Raw genomic sequence first — 9,238 nt, forward strand, 5'->3', positions numbered from 1 at the left:
CGCTGCCCTCGGGAGGGCATTGCCAGCGGGAGCTGGGACCTCCAGATGTCACTTGGCACTGGGTGGGCTGGAGGGGACCGTCACCCCTTTGGTGGGCAGGGATGGGGTCTGGGCTCCCCTCGCAGGGTTTAAGCCTTTCCCCGGGTGCCTGTGCCCCCGGCCTTGCTGTCCTCTGCCCTTGTCTCCCCGCGTTTCCCTGGCAGGACCGGCTCCTGTCCCCGACCTGCTTCCTCCCTGCGGTGTCCCCGGCTTGCACCGGTGCACGGGAGGAGCCGCCCCGTCCCCGCGGCTGTTGGGACGGGAGCTGCGTCCTCTGGGGCTCTGGCAGCGGGGAGCACACCCGCTCCTGTCCCCTCTGTCCCCTGGGAGCAGCATTGCGGCCAGGCAGGGCTCGTGCCATCGGCCCCTTGGTCCCCAGCAGCAGCAGCTTCTGGCAAGGGACGGGTGGCTTCACGGGGACCGAGGGATGGCTGGTGGTTGGCAGCAAAGCCACCATCCTCCCGCGCAAGCTCCCATGGGGGCAGAGGCCTGAGCTCACGTGGGAGCGCGTGGGATAGAGGAAGGGCCGGGGCTCCCCCGTTTCGGGGCTGTCAGCAGTTTTGGGGAGCGGCGAGCAGGAAGCGGGCGAGCGGTGGAGACTGGGACATGGGCACTGCCGGAGGGGATGAGGTGGGCTACGGGGCACCCACAGAGCAGGACGTGGTGTTAAATGGGGGTCCCCAATGCCCAGACCCGTGGGGGATGGAGGGTCGCCCGTGGGAAAGCAGGCGGCAGCGGGGATGGGGACTCTGCTTTCGCCGTGCCCCCTGTGCCGGGGCTTGGGGGGCTATGGGAGCACGGAGCCCCGCTCCCCACCGCCGCTGGGCGCTTCCCTCCTCATCCTCTCCCAAAAACCCCTCCAAGCCCCCGGCTCCATCCCGATGGGGAGCACCGCAGCAGGGAGCGGCGGCTGGGGGGGGGGGGGGGGGGGGGGGGAGCTGGTGACGCCGGGCTCGCCCCATTTCGTAAGTGGGGGCCGGGTGCGCGGGAACGCGTGCGCGGGGCGTGGGATGAGTTCAGCCTCTTGGCTCGCCTCCCTGGATCCCATCCCTGGAAATGTCACTGGAAACTCTGAATGGGCCGGCCTCGCTCCAGAGCGGGGAGCGCTGGGGGGGCGAGCGCACCCCTGGGGTGCCGGGGCATGCGGGTACCCGCTGCCGGGGCGGACGGCGGCTGCTGACCCGGCCGGGGGGATGCTGCCGGGGGTCTCTTGGTGCCGGCCGCCCACGATGTGCTGAGGTCGCCCCCCCTCCTTCCCCCGGCAAAGTTTGCGCCGTGCATTTTTCTTCCCTGCCGTTCGCAGCTCCGTCCCGCTCGCCGCAGGGCTCCCCGAGCTCCCGGCCCCCCCGAGGCCGGCGCTGCCCGGGGGCCCCCGGCTAGCACAACCCAGGAGGTAAGAGCTGGCTCGGGGGCCGGCGAGGAGGGGGTGACCGACGGGGACCTGCTCCCCGGGGGCCAGGCTTTGGGGGAGCGGGATGGGGCTGAGCCCCGTGGGGCTGCGGGAGGGCACTGCGTGGGGAATGGAGTGGCAGTGGTTGGGGTGCCCTGGGAGGGTGGGAGTCTGCACCCCGCTTTCTGTGGCCTGGGGCAAGTCATTCCCAGGGCCTCAGTTTCCCCACGGTGGTGATAACCATTAATTACAGCCTTGCAGGCTGCAGAGCCTCTGGCAGTGTTAGGGGTGAGGAGCCGGGGGGTCCCCAGCCTGATCTGCCCCCCGAGGGTGGCACACAGGGCACTGTGCCGGGCTAGTGGCCCCCCAGCAGCACCGGCTGCCCTGTTTGAGGAGGGGTCTGTGCGGTGCCGGGCTCAGCACGCATCCCCCGCGGCATCTGCGAGTGCCATGGACGTGCCCCTGCCCCGGTGGGGATGGAGATGCTGGGGGACAAGCAAGGACACGGGTGTTCCCCAAAGGTTTCCGGGGCTGCTCTCGCCCCTGGAGCCATCCCACGCCCACGCAGCCCCGCATCTCCCCGCAACGGTGTCAGGAGCCGTTACGGGGGTCCCGTCCCCCCCCAGCTGCCCCCCAACCCGTGCTGCGGCCCTGGCACCGCGGTGCAGCGGTGAGTCACGGCGCGTCGCCCTCCCGGCGGGGTGGTGCCGGGCTCGGCCACGCGTTCCGGCTGCCTCTTCCCTCCTTCCCCTCTCCCTTCCCTGTTTGCACTGCAGGGTGGGGAAATACTTCTGCCTTTTCGTGTTTCTCGGCCCCGGGGGAGGCTCGGCCCTGGCAGCTCTCCTGGCGCCGCACTGCCCGACACCGCTGCCGCCACATGCCCGGGCGGGAGGGCACCGGCGCTGGCTGCATCCCACCATGCCGCACCGGGATGCCGGGACGATGGGCAAGACGGGTTGGCCATCGCCCTGTCCCACCCCGGGGTATTTTCTCCCCAAAGAGCCCCGGGGGGGCTGGATCCATCCAGAGCCGGGGCGGGGAGAGGGGCCAGGTGGTGCGGATCCGGCAACGGCAGGGTTGAGGCCGCATGGAGAACATGAGGGAGCTGTGCCAGGGCTGTTTCTGGCCAGGAACAGCCGATTCCCCTGGCACCGTGAGGCTCCCTGAACTGGGGACGGTGCTGCGGTGGTTGTCACCCCGCCGCGGTGTCCCCTGTGCCTCTGAATAACAGGGGACGGTCCCCAGCGGTGGGAATGGGGCTCCCCCGGACCCCCCAGCTCTCCGGCAAAGCCCTGGTGAGATGAAGCCACTGGAGGGGAGCATCCGGCAGACAGGGATGGGACCCACCATGAGCGCAGCCGCTTTCCCCCGCAGGGCACGGGCAGCCCCGGGGCGCCATCCCGGCACCCCACGGCCATGGCGGGCCGGCTCCTGCCCCCCGACGCTGGCCAGGCTCCGGGCGTGGAGGACGTCCCCCCCTTCCACCCACCTCCGTGGGTGCCCCCGCAGCACACGGCAACGCGGGTGAGTGGGGCCGGGGGGCTGCCGCATGCCTGGGGGATTTGGGGAGCTGCTCTGCCTCCATCCCTTTGCCGCCGCCGCGTTGCCCCCGTGCCAGCCCCCTCCTTGTGCCGCAGGTGCCCGTCATCCGCCACCGCGGTTCCAACACGCTGAATTTCGACTTCCACGAGCCAGAGACCCGCGGCACGGCCCAGCATGGCCAGGCGGCCCCCAGGAGCTCAGGTACCTGCCCCAAGCATCCCCGGGGACATCCCCGCGGGCTCCCCTGAGCGATGCTTGGCAGAGGGCAAGGGCTCACCCTCGCCCGCCTGGTCCCCAGTGAGTGAGTGGTACCAGACCTGGCCGGCCAAGGAGGTGAAGGCACCCAGCACCCCGGCACCCGCTGGCCCCACGCCCGGCCCCGGGGTTGCCCCTGCCTGCCCCCGGCCACCGGGCTGGTCGGCCACCTGGACCAAGGACAGCAAGCGGCGGGAGAGGCGCTGGGTGAAGTACGACGGCATCGGGCCGGTGGACGAGACGGGGATGCCCATCGCCTCGCGGTCGGTGAGTCGGGGGAGCGGGGCTGGGGTTTCCCCTGCTCCCGTCACCCCCTCACCGCCCCACCGTGTCCCCGCAGAGCGTCGACCGGCCCCGCGACTGGTACCGCAGCATGTTCCGGCAGATCCACCGCAAGCTGCCAGGTGAGTCCCGGTGCCGCGGCACGGCACGGCACGGCACGGCATGGCACCCGCTCACCTCCTCCTCCTCCATCCCCGCAGAGCCAGATTGGGATGCCCATCGCTGCCCCACGGGTAAGCTCAGCCCCTCACCCACCACGGTGCCTCCATCCCCACCACGGCCGCGGAGGAAAGGGCCGTTGCTGGCTGAGCCCCCCGGCATGCCCAACGGGCTGGACTGGTGAGTGTGGCACCAGGCGGCATTTAAATGGTGCCTGGGGACCTGTCCCCGGTGGGTGCCCGCAGGGTGGGGGGCTGCAGGGGGCTGAGCTCCTCCCGGCTCCCCACAGGACCAGCTGGGGTGACACCGGTGCCACCATGGAGCCCGGCAGCATTTTTGACTACGAACCGGGGAAACCCTCGGTGCTGGAGCAGCCGCAGCAGGTAGGCAGCCCCGGCCCCCGCTCAGCCCCGGCATGGAGGGATGCTGGTGGGTGCTGTGGTGGGCGCACACCTAACCGGCCCCTTGCCCTTTCCAGCCCCCGGCAGCGGTGCCGCCGGCACGGACTCAGCCCATCGAGGTAAGCTGCCAACGGCAGGCGGGGGGCCAGGGGGTGGCAGCGGGGGTCCCGATGCCCACGCGGCTGGGACGTGGGGTGCGGGCAGTGCCAGCCTCGCCCGCCGCAGCCCCGTCCTGCCCACGCAGCTGCTGCTGGAGCGGGAGCTGGAGCAGCTCAGCGAGGAGCTGGACAAGGACATGAGGGCCATGGAGACGCGCCGGCATCCCTGCCAGGTACCCCGGCCCCTGCCCGCCCGCGCCAGCCTGGGCCTCTCCTGCTGCCCCTCATCCCTCCCTGGGCTGGGTGGCCCTGAAGGGACATGCAGGGCTGATGGCACGTCCATCCAGCTGTGCGCACATCCAGCTGTGCGCACGGCCCTTGTGCAAGGCTTGAACGTGCACGTGGCAGGACGCGTGCACGGCTGGATGCGTGCACGGCTGGATGCAGGCGCAGCCCCGGGTGCATGCACGGCTGGATGCGTGCACAGCTGGATGCACGCACAGCTGGATGCATGCACAGCTGGATGCACGTACAGCCGGCTGGTGGCATGTGGCCGTGGCCTGGCCACCGTGGCCGTGGCCGTAGCCGTGGCCGTGGCCGTGGGACGCTAGGACCCTGTCTTGCCACGCCGTCCGTCCGGCGGTTATTGGCGCAGCCGGGAGCTGGACTCCCTCGCTTCCCGCGGAGACTCAGCCTCTTGGATGATTAATTTTTCTCTCCCACCCCCTCCTGCTCCTCTCCGGCAGAGCTCGGCGGCTGCTCCCACCGCTCGCTCCCCTGCTCCGGCCTCCCCGGCAGCTCGGTGAGTAGAACCGGCTGCTCCCCACACCCCGAACCCCCAAATCCCACTGCCCCGGGGCCCCACTCGAGGCGGGGGCAGCGGTGAGACAGGGCCCCACACTGGGGGGGGGGGGGGGGGAGAGGGAGGGGTAGGCGGGATCGTCCCTCCAACGTCCCGGCTCCCGCAGCAGGGTGAGGGTCCCCACGCATCCCCCACGGACCCCCACGGAGCCCCCCGTGGCACTGCTGGCCGCCTCGCCCCCACCACGCCCCGCCACGGGTGGGGGACCCCGGCGCCGGGCGGGCTGCCCAGTGGGTGGGACGGGGACGGACCGGGGCTGACCCTTTTCCCCGTCCAGCCCGTGCGGGGACACCGTGTCCCGGGGCTTGGCTCAGTCCCACGGGAGGTGACGGCGGATGGATTCCCACCGCCGTGTCCCCATGTCCCTGCTGCCACTGGTGCAGGGAGGGGACACCTGTGCCGGCGGGTGCCGGTGCACCCCGGGATGGGGTGGGCACCCTGCAAAATCCCTACGGCCCCATGCTCTGCCCCGGCAGCGGGAGGAAAACAAAACAAACAAGTGCTCTGCTTCTTGTAGGACCTACCGTAACCTCCCAGGGGTGTGCATGGGGGCTGGAGGGCTGGCTGCCCCCCTGCCTGACCCCCCTCTGCAGGCTGGGGGGGAATTTGGGCTCTTTAAGTGCCCCCCGGGAGCGGGGTTATCCATTAGCCAGGCGGCCCTCCCCGGCGCTGGCCTGCTCCCTGCTTCCTGCTCCGCGGCAGCAGGGACGTGCCGCCGGCACTGCCGGCAAACTTTGGACCTGTCCTGCCTGGCCGCCTCCGGGACGAGACTCTGGAGGGGTGCAGCCGGGGGACCCCGGCATCCTGGTCCCGGGGGACCCCAGAGCTCCTGCCCCCGGAGGGCAGCGGGGTGGGGAGCAGGGGGGGTGCGTGGCAGCGGGGCTGGCCGCGGGGCTCAGCCCTGCCCTGAGCTGCTGTCACCCCGCAGGAGCCCCCTGTCACCCCGCCGGCTGCAGAGCCCCCCCAGCACCCACCGCCTGCCCGCCAGCCCCGGCATGGAGCGGGGTGGCCTGGGGCTGGCCACTGACCGGAGCCGTGCAGCCCCCAGCAGAGGTGAGCCCCCCCCACCGAGCCGTGCCGTGCCATGGGGCACCCCATGCACCCCGTCCCCGCCGGCTGGTGACACCCCGCTCTTTGCAGACACCCTCAGGCCAGGGACCCTCCCCAGCCTGTCCGACATGGGGGACCCCACGGAGGCCGTCAGGAGGGAGGAGAAGAAGGTGAGGCCGGGATGGTCCCGTCCCATATGGGATCGGGGATGGCTGGGGTGGGGGAGTGCCCCTGTAACTGCTCCTCTCCCTCCCCAGATGAAAGCCGCTCGCCTCAAGTTCGACTTCCAAGCCGAGTCGCCCAAGTGAGTGATGGCGCTGCTGGGGGTCCCCGCCGTGCCCCCGCGGTCCCTCGGGTGGTGGATGGGGACCGGAGGAGCCCCGAGATGTGGGGTGGCCGTGCCGGCTGGGGCTGGGGCTGGGTCGGTGCCCCCCTGGGACCGGTGTGAGCAGTGTCCCTGAGCGCTGCCGCTTGCAGGGAGCTGACGCTGCAGAAGGGGGACATCGTCTACATCCATAAGGAGGTGGACAGGAACTGGCTGGAGGGCGAGCACCACGGCCGCGTGGGCATCTTCCCCTCCAACTACGTGGAGGTGAGCCCGGAGGATGGAGAGGGGGCAGCTGGGCTTGGAGAGCCTGGTGCTGACCCTCACCCATGTTGTCATCCCCCCCCACAGATCCTGCCCCCCACGGAGGTGCCCAAGCCCATCAAGGCACCCACCATCCAGGTGCTGGAGTACGGCGAGGCCCTGGCGCTTTACAACTTCCGAGGGGAGCTGCCCGTCGAGCTCTCCTTCCGCAAGGTACCGCTGCGCCGCGCCGTGCCGTGCCATGCCATGCCATGCCGTGCCATGCCACGCTAACCCATCCTCTCGTCCCGTCGGCAGGGCGAGCGGATCTGCCTGGTGCGGCGGGTGGACGAGAACTGGTACGAGGGGCGCATCTCCGGCACCAGCCGTCAGGGCATCTTCCCCGCCACCTACGTGCAGGTGCTGAAGGAGCCACGGGTGAAAGCCACTGCCGAGGACTTCCCACCCTCGCCCGCCTCCGCCAGCCCCCGGCTCCCGGCTGGCTCCCCGTCCCTGCAGCGCTCGCCCGGTCCCCAGGGTCCCCCGCTTTCCGCCAGCTCCCCCCGGGCAGCAGAGCGGGGTCTCGGCGAGGCCGGTGGGCGCCCATCCTCACCCCGCCACCTCGGCTTCGCCTTCCCCGCCTCCCCAAAGCTGCCCCGCGCCGGCGCCCCGAGCCCCTCGCCGGCCCCCGCCGGCCCCCCGCACCCTGCAGCCACCCATCCCCAGGAGCCCTGGTGCCCGGCCTGGGCCCCCGAGCAGGTGAGTGACCCCCCCACTGCAGCCCCCAGCCCCGGCATTGTGCTTCGGCACCGCTGGGGATGTGGGTGCTGCCCCGTAACGCTGCACCCATCCTCTCCCCCCAGCAGTGCGTGGCCCCGGGGGCACCCACCAGCACCCGCCCTGAGCCCGCCCCGTCCTACAACGGCTCCGAAATCCAGTGGACCCCGTAAGTAGGGCCAGGAGCGGCACCGTGGCACCGTGTCCCCACACGGGACCCATGGCGGCACGGGCTCTGGCCACGCTGTGTCTTGCAGGTACCGGGCGCTCTACCACTACCGGCCCCAAAATGCCGACGAGCTGGAGCTGCTGGAGGGGGACCGGGTGGACGTCATGCAGCAGTGCGACGACGGCTGGTTCGTGGGTGCGTGGCCGCCGGGATGGGGACAGGGATGGGGACCGGTTGCCACCGTGGCCCCTCACCGCCTCTCTTTGCCTTTATCCCCCCAGGCGTGTCCAGGAGGACGCAGAAATTCGGCACTTTCCCCGGCAATTACGTGGCACCGGTGTGACCCACGGCGCTGAGAAGAGGAGCCCGGCGGGAGGTGCGGGGCCAGGGGCTCCCCACTGTCCCACCTCGGCCACCCTGCATCCCCGCCGCGTCCCCTCCGTGTCCCCCCACGGGGACGAAGTGCCTCCAGCTCCCTCCTGCCCCTATGGGGCTGCCTCTAACAGGGACCAATCCCCCTGCGCGGGGGTCTCCCCACCCCAGTGCCTTAACCTGACCCCTCCTCACCGCTGCCCGGTGCCTTATTGCCCACCGTCCCGGTGGCCGTACCTCTCCCTCCCTCTCCAGCCAGTGCCGGGGGGGGCCTGGCCGGTGCCGGGCCTGACCATGACGGCTGTGACCCGAGATGCCGGTCCGGGGCCGTGCCACGCGCCCGGGAGTCGCGTTTGCTTCTTGTCCATCATTAAAGCTGAGCTCAGCCCGAGCCGAGGCCCAGCCTGGTGGTGCCGGGATGGGAGGGAGCCGGTGGGACGGTGCCCAGGGGGAGATGTGGGGCAGGGGCCCGTGGGATGCTGCGTGGGGTGGCGGGGCTGCACGTGGGGCTGTGGTGGTCCCCGTGGGGTTGCGATGCTGCGTGGCGGTGACGCTGCGTGGGGCCACGGTGCTGTGCAGGGTTACAGCGCTGCATGGGGCTGCAATGGTGCGGGGGGGCTACAGGGGGGCATGTGGGGCTGCAACGGTGCATGTGGGGGGTTGCAGCGGTGCATGTGAGGTTGCAATGGGACATGAGGGAGTGCAATGGTGCCCATGGGGGGTTGCAATGGTGCATGGGGGCTGCAGGGGAGCCTGTGGAGCTGCAACAGGGCATGTGGGGCTGCAATGGTGCCCATGGGGGGTTGCAGTGGTGCATGTGGGGCTGCAGGGAAGCCTGTGGAGCTGCAACAGAGCATGTGGAGCTGCAACGGGGCATGTGGGGCTGCAATGGTGCCCATGGGGGGTTGCAGTGGTGCATGTGGGGCTGAGGGGAAGCCTGTGGAGCTGCAACAGGGCATGTGGGGCTGCAACAGTGCCCATGGGGGGTTGCAATGGTGCGTGTGGGGCTGCAGAGGAGCATGTGGGGCTGCAACAGTGCCCGGGGGGGGCTGCAGTGGTGCATGTGGGGCTGCACGGGGCTATGACGGCGCACGGGGCTGACGCTGTGCGGGGCGTGACGATGGTGCACGGGGCAGAGACGCTGCGTGGGGCAGCGATGCCCCGAGGGGCGGCGATGCCGCCTGGGGCCGCGGGGCATATCCCACCCCCCCACCCCCCCATCCCCCCGCGCCCCCCAGCCCACGGGCAGCCTCCCAGGGCATCTCCCGTCCCCT

At 71.2% G+C, this 9,238-nt stretch overlaps 1 protein-coding gene across 1 annotated transcript; it reads left to right on the top strand.

Moving 5' to 3' along the window:
- The first annotated feature begins 2,809 nt into the window (after nucleotides 1–2,809).
- On the top strand, nucleotides 2,810–8,105 carry SORBS3 (sorbin and SH3 domain containing 3). Its single transcript, XM_050910257.1, has 18 exons — nucleotides 2,810–2,953; nucleotides 3,067–3,172; nucleotides 3,270–3,493; nucleotides 3,567–3,630; nucleotides 3,709–3,847; nucleotides 3,957–4,050; nucleotides 4,146–4,187; nucleotides 4,313–4,399; nucleotides 4,913–4,968; nucleotides 5,957–6,081; nucleotides 6,169–6,248; nucleotides 6,336–6,382; nucleotides 6,556–6,670; nucleotides 6,755–6,880; nucleotides 6,965–7,405; nucleotides 7,510–7,592; nucleotides 7,681–7,787; nucleotides 7,874–8,105. The coding sequence occupies exons 1-18, from the start codon at nucleotides 2,846–2,848 to the stop codon at nucleotides 7,933–7,935; spliced, it is 2,106 nt and encodes a 701-aa protein (XP_050766214.1). The 5' UTR covers nucleotides 2,810–2,845; the 3' UTR covers nucleotides 7,936–8,105.
- The last annotated feature ends 1,133 nt before the right edge of the window (nucleotides 8,106–9,238 follow it).

Source organism: Gymnogyps californianus, chromosome 23, assembly GCF_018139145.2.
Source record: "Gymnogyps californianus isolate 813 chromosome 23, ASM1813914v2, whole genome shotgun sequence".
NCBI lineage: Eukaryota > Metazoa > Chordata > Aves > Accipitriformes > Cathartidae > Gymnogyps > Gymnogyps californianus.